The 25,323-nt window shown below is 39.7% G+C and overlaps 1 protein-coding gene across 1 annotated transcript; it reads right to left on the bottom strand.

The window, feature by feature from the left end:
• Positions 1-445: 445 nt before the first annotated feature.
• On the bottom strand, positions 446-19,872 carry LOC118223492 (transmembrane 9 superfamily member 2). Its single transcript, XM_035410105.1, has 17 exons — positions 19,531-19,872; positions 18,600-18,667; positions 15,904-15,997; positions 15,404-15,531; positions 13,313-13,442; positions 12,081-12,205; positions 11,796-11,907; positions 11,324-11,403; positions 10,922-11,030; positions 9,698-9,830; positions 8,425-8,544; positions 7,242-7,299; positions 6,477-6,636; positions 5,791-5,942; positions 4,780-4,891; positions 3,953-4,124; positions 446-1,096 (listed from the first exon to the last, which is right to left on the bottom strand). The coding sequence occupies exons 1-17, from the start codon at positions 19,684-19,686 to the stop codon at positions 1,029-1,031; spliced, it is 1,977 nt and encodes a 658-aa protein (XP_035265996.1). The 5' UTR covers positions 19,687-19,872; the 3' UTR covers positions 446-1,028.
• Between the last annotated feature and the right edge of the window lie 5,451 nt (positions 19,873-25,323).

Genomic DNA, 25,323 nt, shown 5'->3' with positions numbered 1-25,323 from the left:
ATAATAATTATGTACTATGAGCATGCAAAATACTTAAGCTGCTCATGTGTGAAAAGGGTATTTGTCAGAATGACAGGTTTATTTAAGGAAGTCCATCAACCAATCAGATCTAATTCCCAGCTCTGAAATTGGACAGAAATGCTGCTTGTCATTACCAGCCAAGTGAACCAACGAGTATCATACAAATGTCAGTGTATCTGTTGTGAGTACATGACATTTAGACCAAAGCTTTCAGTTGTTTGAGATTTCCAGGAATATGCTGTGCTTCCATTCCATATATCTTCAGTGCAGTACTTACGCTATAATTGCAAAAAACCTACACTGCCTATTTTCCTAAAATATTTCAATTTGTAACCAACCTGCAGCACCCTATCACTGATTACATCCATCAAATGGGGCCCACACATCAATAAGGTGTCAGTACAAAATAATTCAAAACACTTACTGTGGTCATTTGTACATTTATTACTGAAAATTTACAGTATAATCGATAAGTATAATCAAGAGGCACAAAATGTATAGAGGCAAAAAAATTTTTTTTAAATGAAGCAAAGCTCATTAACAGTTCAGTTGGTATCGTACTGAAAAAAAAATAAAATAAAAATGAAGCTTGAAGCATTCCACGACCACATTTATTTTTACACACAATTCAGATTACCTACTTTGAGCATTAGAAAACATTATTTACAATAATATTTACGTTCACTGCGGAGTCTTAACAACACAACTACGGAGGCCTACGGTAATTTCACTCCATGTTAGTAAAATGTATTATTTACAATTTTCATGAAATGCACATATATAATTATAGTGTTTGGTGATATGCCGTCTCCTTTGCAATTCATTTAATCATAGTAACGGTTTACAGGATTCGCTGCATATAAAAGGTGAATTTCTGATGAGTTTGTGGGAAAAAAAAAGTGAAATTTACGACTGGTTTTAACAGAATTTTTCTTTTCCTTTAAAACCGGGAAGTCCTGGACAGAGAGAAATCCCAGGCTGGACAAACTCTGTCTGCTCTGGAGATATCAGTCCACCTTCACCACACTGTAGATCTTGGTTACAAACCAGAAACAGGCAAAGAATCCAATCGTTCCTGAAAGAAAAATAAGGAAAAATCCAAAGTCTTATAGATAGCACAGGATAATTAAGTTACGCAATGTGAAAACTGAATGAAACAGCTGTTAATTAAATATGCAAATAAACAACACAATTTGGCAAAAACCTGTGTAATGTTTTCAAAAGATTCTCCCAGCCTTGACTTCCCTTAAGCCATCCATATCAAAAAGGACAATACTTTGTACAGTCATATAAAGATAGCTAACAAATAAACACCAAACGGAATGTTTCACCCAATACATTCTGAGGGAATTAATATTTGTTGGTGCTGTTACAACATAACTGCTCAGAAACATACGAAGTACAAACACTAATATGTTAAACCACAATATTGTGTTCTATACATCTTATAAGGACGGAGTGTAGCACAGTGGGTAAGGAACTGGGCTTGTAACCGAAAGGTCGCAGGTACGATACCCGGGTAGGACACTGCCGTTGTACCCTTGAGCAAGGTACTTAACCAAAATTACTTCAGTATATATCCAGCTGTATAAATGGATACAATGTAAAAAATGCTTTGTAAAAGTTGTGTAAGTCGCTCTGGATAAGAGCGTCTGCTAAATGCCTGTAATGTAATGTAATGTAATAAGGAGGGCACCACACCTGCACTTTGGAAAGCCAGAAGCCAGGAAGGCCAAGCCATTGAGCTCTTACAATGGCAGCAATCCGACTCTTCGTGTGGAAAGAAACCCTAAACTGATCAGCCAATGCCAGCTAACTCGTCAGATCTGGGCCCTTTCGATCTTCACTTTGTGAAAATAGTAGCAAGTTAACTGATATCCCTTATTTCAGTGTTGTACAACATAAAGGACAACTTGCAAATGTAGCCTTGACATGACAATTTATTTTATTTTTTAAAAAGCACAAAATCATGAGTCCTTAGGCACTCAAAAAATCATTAAATGTAGTCAGTTTAGGAACTCATGACTAAAAATGTCTGAACACCAGTAAATACTAAATATGAATAACAAATATTAATACGTTTTTGCTAGTAAAATATTATGCACATTACTGAAAATTATAAATAACATCTATTTTCAGGCGTCTTCATATTTTCATGGCATCCAATGAGTATTTTAGTATTGATTTGACCCAGGTCTGAATTTAGTATCAGGAGCAACAAATTATATCATGACTAATTCTGCACGCTCGTCAGGCCGGTGAGGGTTCACCAGCTCATTCGCTGTGATACCTGGTTACGGATCCAGCTGCGAATCAGAGACTGTGGAGCGGCTCATGGCCGGCCCCCTGCCGGGGCTGACCAATGACCTGGAAGGCAGCGTTGTGAGCATGTTCAGCACTGAGAGATCAGCGGGGCTCCATCAAAGAGCCCTCCCGAGCAAGCCTTCGACATCGCTCTGACAGATGAGCAGGAGTTAGAAAAGGTTCTTTCCGAAGCACTAAATTCAGGTTTCCCTTGTTTCCTTGACAGGCAGTATATTGCCCTACTACTTACCTTGGTATCCTTTCGTTGAACTTATTTAATAATACCCGTTTCCCCATTTATTATTTACACTGTTTTCCCCCTTTTTTGATAAAGAATTCAAAATTGCTTGTTGAAAAGAGGTTTTGCTCCCATTAAAATTGCAACAAGAGCTGCACATGAATAGAGTACATTACTGGTGGGTACTTTCCAGGCAGTACACATTTCAGGCAGGATGAATAGTTCAAATGAGGATAAGGGATGACAAAAATGGACACCATACACACAGACCCATCATACACATTTTACCATACCAAGAACCAGAGACATAATCATGCATGTAACCATTTAGTCTATCAACTGAGCCATTAAATTTGAGCAGTTGCCTTCTAGGTGTCTCTGCAGCCATTCCAAGTTCAGCAGTTCTATCATTTTGCATTGATAAACAGCTTATTATTCCCTAAAAGGAGGGTCGTATGATGGAATCAGCCCAGACACGTGACTACTTTTACAATTAGGGACTAATTATGCGTTAATTAGTATAACCAATAAAGTACATATATGAATAATTGGCAGACCTTTTTCTTTACTCAAATGTATGACATTAACAGCTGCCCCATTTTTTAACTGCTTACAAATTTATTTTCTTTTTGCCTAGAAGCATTATTTATTTATTTTTTTACGTTTCATTTTTTATTTATTTTTTGGTTTATTCAGACAAGTAGAAACCACAGAAGATAAAAAAAATAGGGATCAGATCCCACTGGGGGGGGGGGGTAACTTTTATATAGCTTGACAGAGTGTAGGCCACCCTAAGGCCTGTGCCAGGTATAAGTATCAATTAAACTTTTTTTAGGCATATAATGATTTAAGAATCGTTATTGAACACATTCATTAATAGACTTTTAATAATTTTCACAACTGACCAAGCTAAAATAGAACGGACACAAATCTTGCTTCCTTAACTGGTGAAATAAAGTAATAAAAACCATCCTGTACTCATGCACTGTTCCAAACTATTCCCCAGCTGTTTTTGCGTTTGAGCAATACTTCAATAAAACTAAATACAAACACAAGACTGGGTTTTGGCAAATTTCATTAGGGCCAAAAGGCTCAACGTTGGCGGAAGACAAATGGGGCGGAGTCAGTGACCCAATAACAGCCAGCTGTCTGAGTGCACTGCCCTGACTGCACATTAACCAAACAACACAAAATGGATTTGGGGGCTCTCTCCCCATTTTGGCTCACTCAGTTTCCTACTTTCTCACTTCAATTAACCAGATTAACGAGCAGGTCCGGAGCAGGCTTCCGTGCACTCATCTGTGCGGCCCCAGGCCTGTATATGGGGCAGCTGTGCAACAGAAAGGAAAGCGGTAGAGGAAGTTAAATAAAGATAAAAACGCAGCTCACCTGTGAAGAGGAAAAAGATCAAAGCCATGATCATTGTGTAACCGAAGTAAAGGATGGTGCTGGCCAGCCCGGTGATCTGGAGCTTAGAGAAGAAGTAGTGCACGGCATACACCAGGAAGTACACGGCGGTGAAGCCGCTGGTCAGGAAGGACCGCCACTGCCAGTGATAGTCCTGGTGGACAAAACAGAGAGGTACATTCATAAAAAAAGGCACATTCACACTCCCACATAAGAACAAAGCTGGTTACCCAGTTACAGATGTGAGTTTACTAAAATACAATAAAAAAAATAGATGCATAAATAATCCAAAAATATCACTGAAGGCCTGTCAAAAACATATATATACATATATATAAAAACAATATATTCATATTTAGGATTTACTGGTGTTCAGACATTTTTAGTCATGAGTTCCTAAAGTGAATACATTTAATGGTTTATTGAGTGCATAAGGACTCATGACTTTGTGCTTAAAAAAATAAATAAATAAATTTGTCACGTAAAGGTTATATTTGCAATTTGTACTCGATGTTGTACAACACAGAAAATAAGGGATATCAGTTCACTTGCGCTACTTTCAATCAAATTCCGCAGAACTATTTGCTCAAAGTGAAGTTGACTGCCAACTTCACCCATTTTGAGTGCAGACTCCACCCCTCCCACCTTTTAAACTATATTAATGATTTCCCTTCATTTAAACAGAAAAAAAACAAAGCTGCTCTTTTCCTGACCGCACTGAGCTGGTGTATATGGGTAATAATGAATAGAGTTATGATAACTAAGTACTAATAGAACTGGCACATCGCTGCATCTCTGGCCAAGCTCACCTCTGCACACAGGTGGAAGTAACAGAGGAGGATGGTGGCTTCGGAACAGGTGATCAATAGGATGATAAACACCAGGAACAGAAACCCGAACATGTAGTACATCTGGTGAGACCTGCAAAGGTAGGGGGAAGGAAAGCATAACTTATTTTATGCCACTCGCCCCAAGGGCCTCCAAGATGGTTGAAAAATAAAAAAGTACATGCTATGATAGAATCCTTTACTGGCATGGTCCACAACAAGTTTGGATGAAAAGGTGTATTCAGTGCAGAGTAATTGTCGGGTACATCTTTTTTCAGGTATAGCACCCCCAAGTGTCCACATTTCATGAGACTTGGTGGGTGGCCCTTAGACGCAATGACATGGAGAGGTACCAATTTTGGCATCAATACATCAAAGCACTGCCAAGATATGACTTACTTCCTGTTTGGCGCCTTCGCCATCAAATGTGTTTGTTTGCAGTGGCCATATTGTTTGATCTAGCAACTGTCTTTTAACAACTTTTGGCCAGCCTACTCTGAAGACGATACATGCCAAATTATGTGTCTAGGAGGATATGTTTAAAATGTGTTTTTCATAAAATTCAAAATGACAGAAACAGATAGGGGTGAGTTGAACTTCGCAGGACTGAAGGAATCTAGAGACAAAAGAATCACAACTCTAGGCGAACAGTTCAAAAGTTTCAGCCAAGAGTTTGTTTAACTTTGACCTGTTGGTGGTGCTAGAGGGGTTGAGGTATTGACCCCAAATTTTGAGGTGATACCTTGGACTGTCTAAACGAACAAATACAATAGGCTCCTACACAGCTACAGTGCTTGGCTCCTAAAAATAACACATTTGATATGAATGGTGCCTTTTAGGGGAATATTAAAGTGTGCATAAAATTAGTGAATTAACTAAAAAGCATGGGACTAGGAAGCAGCTTGAGAAAAGGTCAATTACTTTCCAGGGGTTAAAATACGTTCAAGGATTTTCAAAGACAATAGAAGGCATGTGTTATGTCAGTTTACACACCAGATGCTGTTGAGGATGAAGAAGAGCTGGATGAAGATGCATCCGAAAGGCAGGATTCCTCCCATAATGATCCCAGGGAGGGGCTTGGTGTAGAAAGACTGTTCCGGAATCTGTCGAGGGATCTGGTTCGTACGGACTGGGTGCTCGATCCCCTGTGTTTGATGATGAAGGCAAAGTTTACTATGCAACATTTCACAGAAGATGATTTACCATTTTGCTCTTACAATCTGTTGATATGAAATGAACAGTATAAGAGTTGCATTCTTATGTTACATTACACTTACATTAATGTGACTCTGGTCCTAGTGTGCACGTTGGTTACGGTTTCAAGTATACACAGCTGTATATACCTGTACTAGCACATGCCTATATCAGACCACACCAAAATGTTTTCACCAAGGATGCATGTGCAGTGTGCAGCAACACCTCAAAACTTTATCAAAATGTTCAAAAAATTAATTAAATAATTGAGAGCAGAAGTTGGGATGAAATTCTAAAACAGTTAGTTCCTCATTGTGCAGCAATGGTTCTGCCATTTGGGATCAAGGTGGTGTTGCTGACAACAACCTCATACAACCTGGAGAGTAAAGTACCATTTGGAAAAGCTGTCAAATGAACGGCAAAACAAATTCTGCCGATGGTCGATGCCAGAGATAATTCGCAGAGCCAAGCCTATGGACACTTACGCTTTTCTTGAAGCCGAAGTATGCTCCAATGAATGTGAGGGGCACGGAAATGCAGAACCACAGAGCCAAGATGGCCACCAGTGTCCCGAATGGCATGGCTGCTGACGACCCCTCCCCCCACAGAATCAGGTTCATCAGGAAGAAGTCCGCAAACACAATCCTGTAAAAAAGGGAATCAGTGTGAAAAAAAAAAAACACATCCTCTAGAATTCAAAGCACCATTACTGGGAAATGAATAGGGCTGCTGTTTGCTCAGTCAATGCTTAATATATACAGTAGAGTACTTTTTTATTTATGGCATTGATAAAGATGGAAAAAAACACATACCTGTATTTTACACACTATCACATTCAGTTTTTTTTTTAAATATTCAATTGTATGAATAACAAGGAATCTACTGTGCACTTCACATTACACACATAGAAAAGAATCAATCACATGAAAATAATGAAGCATCTTGGCGAACAAATCTTTGAAGGAAACAATATTGAACAATATTTTTATTCCTTGCCAGTCAAATTGGCATGGATGCAGAAAACTCAAAAGAAATATCAAGGAAAAGAAATACATTAAATGCTGTTTTCCGAACTGATAAACTGATGCAATGAATATGTTTAGGATAAAACAGCAACATACTATTATTTTTTTTACTCCTCATCAAAAAAGTCTAATAATTAAAGGTTTACACTCTTACACGCTTATACAAGTGTTGGACGAAATTTAAAAGCACATGTTATCACCCTGCTGACAGAAACGCTCACTCACCCCGGGCACAGGAAAGCTGTCAGTAGAACATTTGTTTTCCATTTTTCACCACCAAAGGCTGCACAAAGAGTAGAAATAACAAGGTGTTAAGGGAAGTACGCCAACCCTCTGTAACAGAAACCGTTAGCTTCTTAGCATGGCAATTCAACGTCGCTCATTAAAATGCCCCATCAGTGCCTTTCAGACCAATCACGTCCCTGCACCTTTGCCCCTTCCAATAAACACGCACAGGCATAATTCATAACAGACAAATTTGGTCGGAAAGAGTTTTCCATCAACAGACCTATGGTTAAATTTTTGGCAGAGGTTTTAGGATATTGCCCTTTTGTTAAAGTTCCTCTTAGTAAGTGGTGGAGGAAATGATCATACATGCCCATGTTAGATGAACTTCGTTACCAGTTTCACATTAGTCTTTAGGGCTACAGGCAATGGACAAACCAATGACCCTCATAAACCAAGTAGTTACACTGCCAGCTGTCTTGCATTCAATGCTATGCTTCCTCATTTATTTAAATACCACTGAGGAGTATATCAGACAGTGGAAGCATTAAATTCCAAAATAATATTTTACGATAACATTATAACAACATTAAAATATCTTTCAAAAATACACTAAATTTTGTTTAAAAAATAAAAACTATGTATGTATATTTATTTTTATTTATTTATCTGCTATTAAATAATGCCTTTCAAGGTACTTATTTATAAACTCATTACAAACAAATCATGTCGCATATGCTAAACAATAAGCAAAAAAGTTTAAATAAATAAATAAATAAATAAATAAATACATACATAAAATTGTTATAATACGCTCAAATAACTGAGAGATACAATGCTTCAAGCTACATTGTGGATCTTAAGTGTTACGGACACCCGTCATGGGAAACCGCACAAGGGTGGTGTGGTGGACGCGTGGCTAATTGCTGAATTATCGATTGTCCGCGGGCACGGCTGTGGTGTCAGATAGCAGGGGGACTGAAATAGATATCGCGCCCGGGATCTGGTGGCCGCTGGTGCTGCTGCCCTGAGAGGCCGTGGAGGAATGAGGCTGCCAGGCACCCGCCTGTCACCTGCTGACGCTGATCTGGCCTAACGAGTAGGGGCCGGGGGAGGGGGTTGGGGGGTGAGGGGTGGGGTTCGTGCGAGGCTCCTGTCAGACCCTGTTTGGCCTCCTGCTTACATTTGTATAACCTGGCAGCCACGTAACCCGCTGGAGTCCCCAGCAGAACCCACAGCACCACCGCGCACGTCATCAGCGCTCCGCGATTCGCCGGCGACAGGAAGCCCAGGCAGGCGAAGACTGGGAAACAAAACAAACAAACGCACCCAGGTTAATCCCAATTAGCGGTTCGCATTGGGCTAGCGATAAGGCCCGAGCCCGCCTAAGCCCAATACAGCAAGACTCAGACCAGCCAGACCAGCTCTCGTCAGATTTTAAGCCCAAACCCAGTTAGGCCTGATTGCTGAAAGAAGAAGAAGCTGCTGCAAGTGAAGGTGCTTGGGATTATGGAACGGGGGAAAACAACAATTTCGCCAGCTTGTAACAATGATTGACAACAATGGGGCAAATCAAAGCTTCTAGTTTTTGTAGCGTACCATATGCTCAACTAGCAAATTAAAATAGCCGTATTTGAGCTTTCATGCTAACTTAACGGTTTTCTTCTTCTTCTGATGATAAGTTTGGCACTTGCACCACTGCAAAAAACGGCACAGGAGCAACGTCCTCTTTCAGTATCTGTTTGTATAAAATGTCTATTCCTTGTAAGAGGAATAGTTTACAGTGTATTTTAATGTTTGTAATGATCAAAACAGGCTAGCCAGCTAGCTTCAGTGCTGTTTTTCCTTCTCTGAAGTTAATAGGTCTATCGCACCAATGTTATCAAATACGGCTGTTTTCATTTCCTAGATGAGCATAACTGTACACTTCAAAAACTGGAAGCTTTGCACCATTGTTATCAATGATTGTTAACAGCTGTCTACTATTTGTAAACTTTCAGGCTGGCAGTGGGCCAGTAACCAGTATCTGTCCGGATCACAGAGCAAAAACAGGCCCGATACCCAGCCTGATCACAGCATACTTTCGGGCCCCATCGGGTTCGGGTCAGGATGCAGACCTCTATCCTACTAATTACACAGTGAAACAACACTGGTCTGCCAATCGCTCACAATCTTATCACCGAACACCATTTCATTTAAGATGGACAAAAGAAACTTCAGTCCTGTTTGTGCCTTATATCTGCATTTCAAGTGCAAATGTAAGTAACAGTGAATAGAAACCAATGAACCTGAATAAACACATGCTGTGCACAGTGTTATGGAAGTGCATACTTCATAAAACTATTATGAAGGATGTAGTACAAGATGATCCACAGCGAAGCCTATGTTAGCAAGTCTGGTTCTCCCCGGGCAGTGAGTGCAAAAAGAAGCTGCAAACGAAGACGGGGTGCGCTCACAGAGGGTGACGAAGGTCATGATGAAGATCTGAGTCCCAGACCCCAGGAAGACGGAGAGCAGCATGCCCTTCCTCGGCGGCCTGAAGACGTCGCCGTGCACCAGCTTCCAGCCGAATTCCTCCTGGGCGTCCTCCTGGAAAACAGCGTTTTAGCCGAACGTCGCACACCAAGCCCCCGACGCCAATTACACCCCATTGATGCCCATTAAAGACCTCGCGCGGAGGCCGGGGAAGGGGACTGATCACTCCGATAACATCACCTGTCAGTCCGTTTTTTCTGAGGGAGAGAGCTGTTGAAATAATGAGCCGGAGGTCGGCGGATTAGGCCCGCGCAAAAACGCGAAACCGAGCGCGCGCGTGGCCTCGGACGACCCCGAGGCCCGCCGTCTCGCGGGCAACGGGGCGAAGCCGCGCCGGCACAACAGAACTCGGGTTTTGCTTTCAGACGCAACGGGCGTGTCCGCAAAAGGCTCGGTGCTTTGGCGAGAAACGGAACACAGCTACCCAAAACACGGCCATTGTTACGCCGGCTTTTGTCGGGCTGCCCAGCTAGAATCAAAGCGTGACCCTTCGACTCGCTCCTATGGCTAATATAAAATACGCTGTTTAATGCCACTCTTCATTATGCTGACCGTATCACATACGCTAATGCTAATGATGGTCTAGAATTTAACTAGCATTTAAACAGGTTATATTTATATATAACAACCTCAAAAGGACAATAGATAAATCACTCACTGGCACATACCTTTTGAAAATTTGGTAAATAGGGGTGTTTACTTTTTTTAAAAATTCTCTCTCAATTGTCAAGGTCCAACCCGTGTGCCTGTGTTCATCACTGCGACCTCCGCTGTCATTCCAGACAGGCACACGATGCGAAGCCGCTGCATCTTTTCGTTTCGCAGTCCACTTACACGGTCAAGCTTACACGGACGGGTGAGTCGCGAAGGACACTTCATATGCAGCGTGTGCACGCGGACCCCAGGAGCCCGAATGAAGAGAGGGGGCCCGCTGCTGCAGGATGAGACACAGACACCCAGCAGGCCGAATCTCTCCCACCCTGGGCGACGCTACACCAAATCAGCGCTGCCCCACGGGGCCGCCGCGGCGCGGTTTTGGTACGACGGCGGGTGCGGTCTCGGTTCGACTGGCAGGACTGCGAGGCCCCACCCGCACACCGGAGCAATGGCGTAACGGGACGAGCGGCAGGGGCGCGTCAAATTACCACCGAGTCCATCTGGTTGTAGCGGGCGATGTCCTTGTGCAGGGTCCTGAGCATGATCATGGCCACCATGCCGGAGAGGAAGAGAACGATCACCAGGGAGTTCATGATGCTGCAGAGACGTCGGGAACAACATGCAGTGAGGATCGCAAACTCCCACGAGAAAAACTGTCATTAATCCAAGGACAGTTGAAAACTCTCAGATATAACTAATTTAAGTCTTTAAATCCTAATGAAATTTGAGATGATAGTACTGATGACAATGAATGCTTCTCTTAAAATTACCAGCAATAATTCAATCAATAAACTGGTGCCCTTCGATAATTAAGGAATATGCTCAAAGTTTACTGGTGTCGAACCGGCTTTTAAACTAATATATTGGCCTCAGGTATGAGAAGCACTTACCTAAACCACTGGATGTTCGTGTGGGGCATGGACTCCAGGATGTAATCCCAACGAGAAGCCCATCGGATTTTCTGATCCTCCTACAGACATAGTTAAACAACATTACACACTGGTCTAAAACAGTGGAAGGACATTGTGAGGCCAATGTTGGGTGGAGCTACGATGTACTAACAATAACTACGGACTACTCAAAACACTCCGCACACAGCAGCAAGATGGGTATACTGGTCCACACACAGCACATTACAGCTCCACCTCAAACTGTCCAAGACTAGTCTGAAAAACATTTCACGTTTAAAATGTTATTTAATTTTACTGAATCTTTTCTTTGAATTTCATTTAGCCTGTTTACGAACTTAGCATCAATGACCTGGCAAAATATTTTGTTTAAAGACCACACCCTGTTAACAATTGTTGCCATTTTAGTAAATTTTTTTTAAGGAGTCAACAGAAACAAATGAGAAAAACTTACTACAAACTGGACAGAATATGTGTAGGGAATTTTCAGATCGCCAGAGAACTTGTTGCTCAAGTCCATGGGTGCCCCCGTGCAGTCTGGTTTGTCAGCACTTTTATGCTTGTAGCTTTAGGAAAAAAAACAAGAACATTTTACTCAAACACTATTTAAACTTTAAAGGGGGTGGGGAGTAGCATAATGTAACCGCCTATTTATATTCACAATTTTCACACATATACGGCAATGACATTAATAGGTTTACAATCACGAGGATGACATGTACATAGCGTATAATTCTACCTTTTGGGCTCCATTTTAGCCGCAACCAATCTTGCCCCTGCAGCTTCGTTCTCCACCATGTGGTAATAGATTGTGATGTCAACGTGGTTGAAGATGTAGAAGGTGTCTTTATCATTGAAATCCGACTGTCGAGGGAAGAAAAAGGTGCAATTATTCAACTGTCAATGGTAACTTATTTCTTTTAAATTCATGTAATTTTCAAGCCAAGGTAGAATAGATGTCCATGTGTCAACATCTGGGGCTGCCTTTGCCTGGTATGCCTAATAACACTACTTAATGAGGAAAATCTCACTTCCCAGTGTATGAAATAGTGATACACTGAACTTTCTTTACAGGGAACTGATGATTCAGTCCAACTCAAAAAGGCTGATCAGAGGCTGCTGGGTGGCTCATTTAGTCAAGCCACCGTTTTGTTCCGGAGTCTAGGATCAGATCCTGACCGTGCCAGTGATGACACTGGCCGGTAGCCCTGCAGGGCAATGCGTGATTGGCGGTAGCATTGCCCAGTGTTCAGTTAGTGGTGATCCAAGCCAGTATTGTTCTCTAGCGACCCTCGCTGGTTGATCAGGACTTCTGCAAGTCACTTAAACTGACATGAAGCATCTTACACAGACTCGTCTCAGCGCGAGCCGGACTCGCGAGCCGCGGTGTGGTAAGAAGTGGCGCTTGACGTCACGCGCTTCGGAGGAGAGCGCGTGCTTGTCTGCGCTTTCCTGAACTGATAGCCAAGGATCGCACTGATATAGGACTGGCCATTCAAAACTGAGGGGTAAATGCAAAATAAATTTTAAAAAAAGGCTGATCAAAACTCAAACTTTTTTTTTTGACATTTAAAGTCACATTTCTTCTAGATGTTGGTTTCTAATTTTTTTAAATTAAGGCTGTTAAGCCTAAAGAACAATTAAAGGCTTAATTGTTAATTAAACAATTGGGGGCGACATAGCTCAGGAGGTAAGACCGATTGTCTGGCAGTCGGAGGGTTGCCGGTTGAAACCCCGCCCTGGGCATGTCGAAGTGTCCTTGAGCAAGACACCTAACCCCTAACCCCTAACTGCTCTGGCGAATGAGAGGCATCAATTGTAAAGCGCTTTGGATAAAAGCGCTATATAAATGCAGTCCATTTACCATTTACCAAATAAGAAATATCCATCCACTAAGAACAGGACTCTTATCAAGAGCTCAACGCTTCTATACACATGCAACTCCAAAGACGTGTTCGGTATAAAACTAACGTTGACAACGCAGGCGTCTTTGGGTCGGCCCGCATCAGTAACGTAACATCCGATGGGGAACCCGGGATTGCAGAACTTCTGTCCGTCCTCCACGTCGTAGCACCAGGTCACTGGCATGTTATCCACGATCCTGCAGAGTCAGAGTCCGTTATTATCGGCACGGGTCCAACGGGGTCAAACCTGCAACCTTCACAAGCAAATGTCAAGGCCCCCGGCGTACATTAGCAATCCCATCTCAACTCTAGTACAGGGGTCCCTCAACCCTAGCCTGGCAGAGCCACTGAATCTGCTAGTTTTTGTTTTCACCTTGAAATAAGAAACCAATTCAGATCCAAGGATCTGCTCATAAAATAATAACCTTCATTTGGAGAGCACCTTTCATACAATGAATTTGCAGCCCAAAGACAGCATTTCAAATGCAGGAAATAAGTTATAAACAAAAAATATACAATAAAAATATAATAAATGTAAAAAGGGCTAATGTGAAATAACTGTGTAAGGTGGTGAATGACAAAAAAACAGCATAACCTGGCCTACAGCTCTTCAAGGCTCAGGACGATGCCATCGACCACAGCAAATATAGTGCCTTCAGAAAGTATTCAGACCCCTTCACTTTTTCCACATTTTGTTATGTCACAGCCTTATTATAAAATGGATTAAATTATTTTTTTTTTATTCTCATCAATCACACAGTACCCCATAACGACAAAGTGAAAACAGGTCTTTAGAAATTTTTGCAAATTTGCTAAAAATAAAAAACTGAAATATTACATTTACATACGTATTCAGGTCCCTAGGGCCTGGGGCAACTTCCAGAGATGGCCAAACTGATCCATTGAAGAACTAATATATCTCAAGCAGCACTGTGAAAATCTACCAGCAGTCTCAACACTTCAAAAAAGCCAAAAGACCAGGACCACCCGTTATGCGCCCATCAAGCTGCTCTTTTGGCCCCAGAGCAGCTCGGTGACATCACCACCTGTTTGCCGACTTGCACACGCCCTACGTTAACGGCATCCTGAACTCTGAAAATGCTTGGGCGAACGGAGACACGTGAAGCCACGGGCAGTTCAGAAAATATGCGCCTGGGGGCATTTCTCAGGCAGCACGTGTGCCGTCAACACTTAAACGCGACCTAGCGATTCGATTAGGGAAGAGAAAATGAAACGCTTCCTTGATAACTGTGTGTTTAGACTGGTTCCTGCAGTACAGTAAATACACAAGTCCCATAAAAGCATACAACCTTATATAAACAGACCATTGCGGTACAATAGTACATTGATAAAGTTCACGCTAGACCTAGGTCAAACGATTATTCTAAGCCTTCAAACATTTGTAGCCGTTCAATAGACTACTGACATTTTTACAAGAAAGTTATTTTCATCAATATTCAGAATAAAATTCTTGTTTCACATGAAAGTACACTTTGATTAGCAACATCCTTTGGATATTTATAGGGATATGCCAAACTATCTAACTACCAGCATACGAATAGTTAAGTGTTTAAAATGATTGTTTGACTCATGTCCTATTTGCACTCTGCTCAATAGTCTTTTAAATAGGAATAAATAAACCAAACAGGAGGGATCAAAATTCTAACCAAATTCAAATGCAAATGAGGTTTTGAAGTTGAGCATCTTATTCCACAAAGATAGTTCTTGGAAAGTCTCTGTTCTCACTCATCCATTGCGTTTGCCTTTTTCAACTGTTGTACATCCTCTAGTGGAACAGCAGCCTGATGAAGGGTAGTGGCCTCCAGAAGTCTCAGATAACAGGAAATATTGCTCTGGAAACATCACATGCTTCATACTGTCCATTTGCATGTACTGACATTACTGACATAAAGCGTGGGAAGTATGGTAAAACTCTTGAGTAGTAGTTACACCACTGGATTCTTGTCAAGAGTGTTGAGTCTTTTTTAAAATTATTATTTTTTTAAACCATGCTTCTCTTTTTAAAATATCCAATGTTACCAGTTTCAGGCTGGGAAATATGTCTAGTGTATCACTGTAAGCACTCACTGACTCCAGGGTAGGGGCTGCTACAGAGTTAGCAACATAATGACAATACATCAGGCCTGAAATTACTCACCAATGATGTTGGTAGTTCAGCAGCATTCCTTTCTTCAGGAAGTCCAGCTTGGCTTTGTCGTCTGCCTTGTCTTTACTGTAGGTCTTGGTGCAAACATGCTTACACTCTTCTTTCTTTTTAAATTCAAACTGTAAAGTGAAGTCATAGAAAACAGTTCAACATCAAAACAGTTCAGCCATCTGCACAGCTACAAATGGGTAAAATATTGTTTATTGATGAGGATCTCTAAAGCACACGTAATGAGGAAATTGTATTGAAAATGGATGTTTTCTGTAGCATTATACTGTTTTAATGTTTAGTGTAGAAGTTTCAGTGACTTCATTGAGCCTGATTGTTTGCTACTTTTGTGAAGTGAACTATTTGGAGGCATGCTACTTTCCTAAAAATGTATTCAATGTCTACAAAGGCACCCACTTCACTCTCCAAGGACTAAATAGAACAATTTGTTATCAGCACACTGGTATTGCAGTTTCCCTCTTTCATGCTGTGTTAATACATACCTTGTATGGAGATGGTTCGATTCGCTCACCAAATAAAACCTGACCCAAATTCTCAGAGGGTCGTTTCTCTGACTCCTCTGAGCAGAAATCAAACCTGTGACAAAGAATATAGAACAATATTTATATTTTTTAAACATAACCTAAGATGCAAAATGTTTTGTATGGGTTAAATCAATGAACAGTCAGAAGCTAAATAAATACATTTGGCCAAGGAAAGGCCTTTAATATGACACAGATATGTTTTCAACATCACAGGCAATAATTTGATTAATAAAATTCTTCTATAAATCAAAACTCAATTGTTTAAGATGTACTGGGAAGCTAAATGTTTCACATTTCCCTTGATATTCTTCTCAATATGGAAATTAAACAGACAAAAAATGTAATAAAAACAAAACAAACTGCCCAAAAAATACATGCCAAAAAAAGAAGAAAAAAAAAAACAGTCACACCAGACCAGAGTTCATTTCACATGGAATGATCTGTATTTCAGCACTAGACTGAAAACAGGAGTCATTCTGTGTTGAGTTCCCGGACAGAATTGCAAATAGTCATCTCTTCAGAATGGCAGTTGCCTTTAAAAATGATACAGCTCCTGGGGTGTATCTCCTGTCCCCCTACACTTTCTGGTTTCTGCAACACCATTTACTGTGCAAATTCCTTCCGATGCTGTTTTTTACCCCCTCCCTCTTTCCGCTTTCTATCAAACAGAAAAGGTCACCTTTCCAAGAAGTGACTAATGCGGCCGTTTCATGCTGGGTCTTCACTTTAAATTTCACAGAATCATTTTGTCACACAGCCATGGGCCCACCATGTTCTAAGTGCTTGATGGCATTTTCCAGCACGTTACCAAACTGGTGCCTTTGAGATGTAAATTTTAAAAAGAGCATCTTCAGCCAATTTAACTATCTGACAGATAGGGAAACATAAAATAAATATGTAAAATCAATTCTTCTAATACAACACTATACTTAATGGTTCAAGTAAACATGTTGCCTGTTCATTTGTCATTTTTGCAGAAAGCTGCTCAATATTATACAGAAACACAAATAATAAAAATTTACAAGATTAAATAAATGGCTTGTTTACCATGCCTCAGAAGGAAATATTTACTCTGTATGTGCAAAGACAACTTATTGAAGTAGAAACCATGTACATGATTTATCCATTTATCTAGTCAAAACAATTTTGCATACACAGTTCCATAACATGTTTTTATTACAAATGACTGTTATAGATAAGTTATAGCTCCCGCCAGTTTCTGGAGAATTTCAAAAGTCGCAACCTACATGTACACGCAAAGCTCAAGAAACAGGCCACTATTCATTCTGGAACAATCTGGGCCTAAATGTTCTAAGCTATGACCGCAAAGTGTAGCCAGGAGCTTATTTTTAAAAAAAGCAGTGTGTGACAGTGTATGTGTTCATTCAGAGCTTGAGAGCACGAGAGGCAGCAAGAGAGGGAGCATGAGAGGGAGAGACAGAGAGAGAGCGAGAGAGAGAAAGACACCTGGAGTAGAGAATTTCTCTTGGCATGTAATTGTCCAATGGACAACAATGTCCAGAACAACAAAGTAACAGAGGAAAATCACAAACAGAATTAGGCCAAAAACCACTACTAATTAACATCCAAAAAAGAGCCATCAAATCTTGAAAACATCTAAAAATGAGCGGCCCCTACTGCTTTCATTACACAGCCCTGAAAAGCCAGAAGGTGAGAGTAAAGAAGAGTGCCCCAGGACAGTGACATCCTAGCTCAGAGAATACAACCACAATTATTTATAAAACAAAACCAAAAAAACTATTGGACAGAAATGACAAAAACCCAAGACAAACTCAATAGCCATCTGGCCATAAACAAATTACACACCATGGATAATTATTTGACCATGGTAACAGATAGCAACTTGAGGAACACTTTGACAATATACTAATTCAATGAGTGCAGCCAAGCAAAAAAGCCAACACAAGCAGACTTTACTTCCAACAGAGCCGGTTCTGCAGTGAGGGAGTGGTGGAGACAGAGCTGCAATTCATCCAAACATGTCAAAATGATCATGGTACCAAAATTCACAGCAATATGCTCTGAATTCAAACATTTAAATGATGACCATTAACCTCCCTAATTATAAGGGGAACCAAGAAAATGTATTACACTGTACATGATGTTACAGGTTGCCACGAGCATGGGGGAAACCAGAGACCACTAAATTGAGGAAAAGTAAACTTATACACACTTAAGTAAAAATTAGTATATTTGTCTGTACACTACATGACTAAATCAGTCTTTATGCGTTAAATTCCAATTGTAAGTGTTTATTTTCCCTCTGTGCACTGGCAACATAGGATGCATCTTCTCATGCCAATAAGGCATTCCAAATTTAAATTGACTAGCGGCAAATAAACGCTTGTCATAAGCAGAGGGACAACCAGTGATAATATTAGGACAGGCAGCTACTTGTCTGTAAACTGTATGTCAGGATCCATGTACCATGGACTTCCACTGTATATGTTCTATTCTGTGCTTTGGCAACATAAGATATACCTTGTTATACCAAAAAAGCATTTTGAATTTGAGAGAGAGAATTTCTGTTAGCTGGCATATAACCGCACAGCCCAAAGAGACGTATCCAAAGCAGCATTATAAAAAGACATCGTTTTTAAATATCAATATAGTCATGGTTTAGGATTACTTACGCTGTGTATTCATACGGCAGGACTGACTCCACAGAATCCAGTCGATTCACGAAGAGCTCAATTTCAGACTTAACAGGAAAGAGAGAAATAAATCAATACAAAACAACACACATCCCAAATTTCTTTTGAATTTAATTACAGCTACACATATTATTAGAAAAAGTTAATGGGGGGTTACTCACAAAACTTTCCAATATACCATAACGAGCCTGCCTGACAACATTGTGACGTAAGGCGAAGGCTTAACGCCCCCCCCCCCCCCCCACCCCCACCACCACCCAGCAAAGTATTAACGTTATGTCCGGGGCTGCTACAGTCTGCCGTTCTGTTCCATCAATGCGGAATCCATTTCCCTTGATAGCTTTACGATTTAGCCACCAGCTAACTTAACAATTTGCAGCACAGCTAATCATAGCCTTCACGGAATATACAGATATGTGAAACAATGCAACGCAATATAGCTAGGAAGCTAAAATTATCATTAAGCCAAAGTTGCACATCTACCGTTAGCTAGCTAACTTAGCAACTTTCTGGAACGTTAAGACAAACGGTGGGTGCCAGCTAGCAAGCGCTAGATAAGTAACGGAAGAGCAGCTAGCTTGCTAATATAGCGGTGGAATGCGATATCGCACATGACAGTCCATCAGCTAAATTATGTACATCCGACTAATGCCAGCTAGCTAAGACTGCTCAATAGCTAGCTATAATGCATTTTCAGTTCGCTAATTGACGTCATTTAAAAACTAGCGGGGATAGCATGCGTTCATGCCACCCAGGCCTTCACTTATTATTACTAGCTACGTTAGACTACCTCTAGCCAGCTAACAAGATGCACACCCAGATGAATGTTGTCAGTGTACCGCTACGACTTGCCAACTAAATAATTGCCCCACGAATTGAAATTTTTTGCTGTTTTTGCATTGACAAATACCCTGCAATCCGGTACGTCTTGTTCTTTATCAGCTTGTTGTCCTTTTTCACAGAAACTGACAGGAGCCAAACCAGGAAGATAGAAACTTGAGACGCAATTCAAGATTCCAATAAGAAGAAAGACCCTCAGAACGGGAGGGATATAAGCGAATCGCATTTTCTCTGTTAATTCAACACAGTCACGCTTCAACGCTGAATATCGACATACGAAAGCAAATTTGGTTACTCCAATTGTCAGCTAAAATACATGTATTAGCTATCTTATCTACGCTTTTTGCAGGACATCTAGCATAGCTCAACTGCCATGGTGGCTCAGCGTCAGTTCCAATGAGACACGTCATCGACCACTTCGTCGTTGCTTTCTTTGGAAGAGCATTGTGGGATGTTGGCGGAGAAGGTTCGAGCCAGGAAGGCCAATACATTGGGGCGAAAAAAAAAATTATATATATATATATAACCGGTAGCTTAAATCAAGCAATCTGATTGGTTCATAGCCGTGGTATATTAACCATATACCACGGTTATGACGTCTAATTCCTTTGCACAATTCAGTATCACTCCGCCTCTGAGGGGAAAAAAAACGTTTTAAAACTATTTAAATTGGAGTGTGTTTTACTTTCATATCTCCATACTTTGTGACCGTTTTATAAAAGCAGTAGCTCACAACCAGAGTTCTGCTTGTCAACAGTAAAATAATTGTAGTTTGCGCAATTCAGTATTTAAAAACTATTTCAATTGTCTGTTACTGTCATATTGCCATACTTGGTGACCGTTTTATAAAAGCAATAGCTCACTTCAGGGCGTAATATATTGTCAGTATATCAAAGCTAAGGGGCTATATATTATATGCCACGGCCTGTCGTGAGCTATTGCTTAATTGTGTGTGTGTGTATATATATATAAGTATATATGTATAGATGGCCATAGCACACCCACCATGAAGCCATAGTATAGTGACCATGAGCGTAAATTACGGGGGGATGGGGGGGTTGTAATCGCCGCAATAATCAAAACCGGCCAAAACACCCCCGTGTTATTGGCACCGTGGCAATGTGTATCGGGTGGGAGTGGGTTTGAATAGTTGACAAAATGGGTCCACAACCATGCAACTATGTTATTGAACTTTAATACATAAACAGCTAGTCTTTAATAGCCAATCAACAATAAATCCAGTTGGTTCACATTTGTGTATCGCCTATCACTTGCATTTATTTGTAGATTGAGACCATCCTTGTGGCACAATTTGCCAGCCATGTTTTATCTTCATATTTTAAAACATCCTTTCGCTAACGCCCACATTACTCTGACCAATCACAGCACGTATACACTCCAGGATTGTGTTGTGTAGCACCAAGTGAAACTGCATCATCTTATATTTGTACTAGCTCATTAGATTTGGAGAGGGGCTGACTAACAAAGTTGTAACATATGGTCAACATGGCCGCCCCTAAGCCTAGGCCCATAATTACATAATCACTAATTTTAAAACATAACTACAACTGTCATTATAGTGCTGAAAGTGTGGAAGTGAACCACATCATGACAAACACTAAAATGAGCTAGCTAGCTACTGCTGGCTAAGTACATCAGCAAGATATTATTTGCGGTACTTCATTGTGGGACTTCAGCTAGTGCGCTAATTAGCAAGCTAAATAGTTACATATGAGAGAGAGAGAGAGAGAGAGAGAGAGAGAGAGTTTGTTTGCTGTTTGCCTGTGTGATTAATTTGTAATTGAGAATCATAGAAATCATAGAATAAAATCTTTAGTATTATTTATTGGCAAAATATGTAATGTTAGCTCCATAATGTTTGGGACAAAGACTTTTTTTTTCTTGATTTGGCTCTGTACTCCGCAGTGTTAGATCTGTAATCAAACAATACACGTGTGGTCAGCTTTTATTTAAGGGAAATTTATACAATTTGGTTTCACCATGTAGAAATTACAACAGTTTTTATATACAGTCCCCCATTTCAGGGCACCATAATTATTGGGATATATTAATTTTATGTAAATTGAAGTAGTCATGCTTAGTATTTTGTTGAATATACTTTACATTCATTATTATTATTATTATTTTTTTTTTTTTTAACTTTGAAAAACTCCTTTGTTGTTTTAGCAGTATGTGTGGGATTATTGTCTTGCTGTAGGATGATGTGCCATCCAAAGAAAAAAAAACAAACAAAAAAACAGCCAGAGACATAGGCCAAAACTTCTGCTTACCAAAATCAACTATTTGGAACATCATTAAGAAGAAACGGAGCACTGCTGAGCTCTGTAATCTCAAAGCGCCTGGTAGGCAAGGACAACCTCTCCAGTTGATGACCGAAAAATTCTCACCATATTTAGAAATATTCTACACTGCAAGATGCAAAACACTAGTTAGCCACAAAAACATGATGGCCAGGATACAATTTGCTAAGAAGTACCTAAAAGCATATTTCTCAAAACTATTTATTAACTGGTATTTATAAACTGCATTTATTTATAAACTGTTTCACGATTAATGCAATATTTGGCAAGAATGTCTCTTTTTGGCATGATAAATATAATAAATGTAATATCAACATGAAACAAAAATGAAGAAATAATTAGCATTTACTTTAAACAAACAATCTTTCCAATATATGTATTAGCTAATAGCTACATAATTGAGCCATTTAATATATCTTACTGTTTGAAATTTTATAATTAGCTTAAACGTGAATTTATTTGTCCAATGTTTTTTCTGTATAAAAACATAATATTAATGCAAAGAAAACATTTTTTTTGCTTGTATACTTTATTTCAAATCTCACATAATGTCATTACCACTCATGGGCAAGAAGATAACTGTTTTCAATAAACTTTTACTGACAAAAATGACTCTGAGAAACAACGACTGAAGATTAAAGTTTTAAGAGTACTCGACTTCTCCAAGCACAGGCCTTCCATAATTTGTGCCTGTACTGTATCTACAGCTCTCACACACACACACACATATATATATATATATCCTGTAAATCATTAAAAGTTAGTAAGAGTATCTGTCTGCTACATTAATGTAATGTCATGTCATAATGTTCTCACACAGTGCATTGTTCAGATAGCCACTCTTGCCATATGGCATATATTACTTTGGAATAAACCTAATTAAGCAGTCGGTGTCGGCCCTGTCATCAGAATGCGCAGCTCTAACATAATCTAATAATACATGCTAATGATGAAATGAAATGAAGGCTAGGTGTGATCAGAAAATGCTGAACTCGTCTTTGTGACAAAATGGGAAGGAGCTAGTGGCAGGGAGCCTGGCTGAACTTCAGCAGGTGTCCCTGGCCAGGAGGAAAGGTCACTCTTGCACATCCAGCAGGTGGGACACAGCCCAGAATGAATAATGCTGAGGAAAGGAGAACCGGGAAGCATCAGGGGAGAATAAAGCAAATTAAAACTCCTGATCCAACTAACACCTCATCCATCTTGCTGGTGTGCATTTATTTTTGGGGAGAAGGATATTTAAGGAGACTTATGCAAATACATCCAGCTACCTTTGCATAGATGGGATGCAAGAATTAATTTGGCAGCATCTGTGTTACATGGTATCAAAATATGTATGAGGTTTTTGAGAAATGTTAAAGATAGCAGATATTTAAAACATAATCTTATACTATTGTGTGTAGCTATGTTTTTTATTATTAAAAGGGAGCTGATAAGACAATTTTTTCTTCGTTTTCTTCTCTTTCCTACATCAATGACCATGGACACTCTGATCTTTGTTTTTGATGAAACATGCATGATTTTTTATTGCTCCAGTTTGATCTAGTGAGTGTGTAGAGCTTAATGCCTGGCCTGTGTTTCTAAAGCAGCAGGTAATGGCAAGTGAGATGTTGGAGCGTCATAATTATTTGGTATCACGGTTATTCACACACAGATGGAGACCTTGTGAACTTTGACATTTCTGAATGACACATTTGAAATTCCTGCTTTTTATTTGGGCTTCAGAAACTCATTATCTGAATTTTATGCTTTAAAAAGGGACATCTTGCCTCCTCTTCTTTCAGATAGCTCACTAATGAAGTCCATTTGAGTTATTTTCATAAAGCTCAAAACAAGGCCAAATAATCCCCTAATAATATAAAGCATGATAATGATAAAAAAATAATTTGATATAATAAAGATATTGGTGTCATTATCTGATTGGGATATAGGCTACAGTTCAGTAAGGCTGGGTGTTCTTCACGGAGGTCAAAGGTCTCACTCGCGTTCCAGCTGACAAGACTTATATTTAAGAGCCCGCATATGGTCAGCAAGGGGCAATTCTCTTTTCAATAACTTTTTTAGTTTTTCATGAGGCGGCTACAAGGGTTTTATATAGTGCTATATCCAGCCCCTTTGCCAGATCATCAAAAGACAAGAAAGAAGTTGAAATGTCAAAATCAAAATAGTATCAGTAAAGTTTGTAGCAGTGGTAGTAGTGGCAGTGCGACCTGTGTGCGTCTTAGGTTCAGAGGTTATATAATGGGTCAATAGTAGATGCAGTGCTATAAGAAAGTGGGCAGACAGAATAGGATTATGTGAGTGGATTACAACCAGGTCTATAAACTATAACCACAATAATGTGGGAGAGATGTTTTCAGTAAAGCTGATTGATTCTAAAATAAACGTGAATGCAGATGTAAGAAGATAATCTGCATTTTCAAAGTGCAGGGCACATTGGGTGGATTACAACATCACTGTCATCAACACCAAAATTTAATACCAGGTCTAAAGTATGGCCCCAATAATGTGTGGGACTGACAACATTTTGAGTAAAGTTGATTGATTCTAAAATAAGAAAATGCATTTCTGCAAAGAAGAGTGGGCTAAAATTCTTCCACAGCAGTGTAAAAGACTGACATCAAGTAAAATTTAAAAAAATGTGTCAACATAGAAAATTGGGTTAAAGCTATGTTTACATTCTCTATACCTACATTTCAACCTTATGCACTAAACCACTTGCTATTTTAAGATATAATGTGGTTGTTATACACCCACACTGAGGATATTGCATCATTTCTGGTTAGCAGGAAATATGAAATCTTATATAACAACAAAATTATCCAACCCATTTCAGATATTATGGAACATAAAATATCAACAATTTCATTAAAATAAACAGTGAACATGGATGATATTATAAATTAAACCTAAATCATTCGATGGTAGTATGTTTTTTTGTAGTTGGATGTAACAATCCTATTATATTATGAATTACATTAATGATGAGTGACATATGAACACAAGCAGAAAAAAAGAACAAAAGTATTGATAAGTTGACAAAGTATAGGCTAATAGCAGTTTGTTCAGTAAGTGACCCTCCACATGCAAATCACTTCAATCACCTATCATAGTCATCACATTTGGCACAATGTATAATTTTGCATGGGAAATCTTTTCACAGAGTGAACATACACAATGAAATGTCCAATGTTAAATAAACAGCTATTGGATTTGTATGTACTCTATTAGAGTTGAATTGACACTCAACATTTTACTGTGACATTTTTTTGACATAACTTTATTGACATTAAAAATATACTTGAACACACCAGTTAGTGAAAACACTCTTTATCATGCACTTAGATGTATGAAAAAAAACTTTTTTTAGAACAGCAGCTTTCATGTAGATACTATACATGCAGCTATCTTGCTTACTCTGCATTAGCATTTTCTAGTGGGTGTGAGATGAAAGGAGTCTGACACTGTCTTAGGCTTCATTGAAGGCATCCTTCTTCAGTTCAGCATCGACCTTCTGTGAAGACACACAGCGGGAACTGTCT

Source organism: Anguilla anguilla, chromosome 3, assembly GCF_013347855.1.
Source record: "Anguilla anguilla isolate fAngAng1 chromosome 3, fAngAng1.pri, whole genome shotgun sequence".
NCBI lineage: Eukaryota > Metazoa > Chordata > Actinopteri > Anguilliformes > Anguillidae > Anguilla > Anguilla anguilla.
Note: the sequence above shows the minus strand (reverse complement) of the source record. Positions and strands in the feature narration are given on the sequence as shown.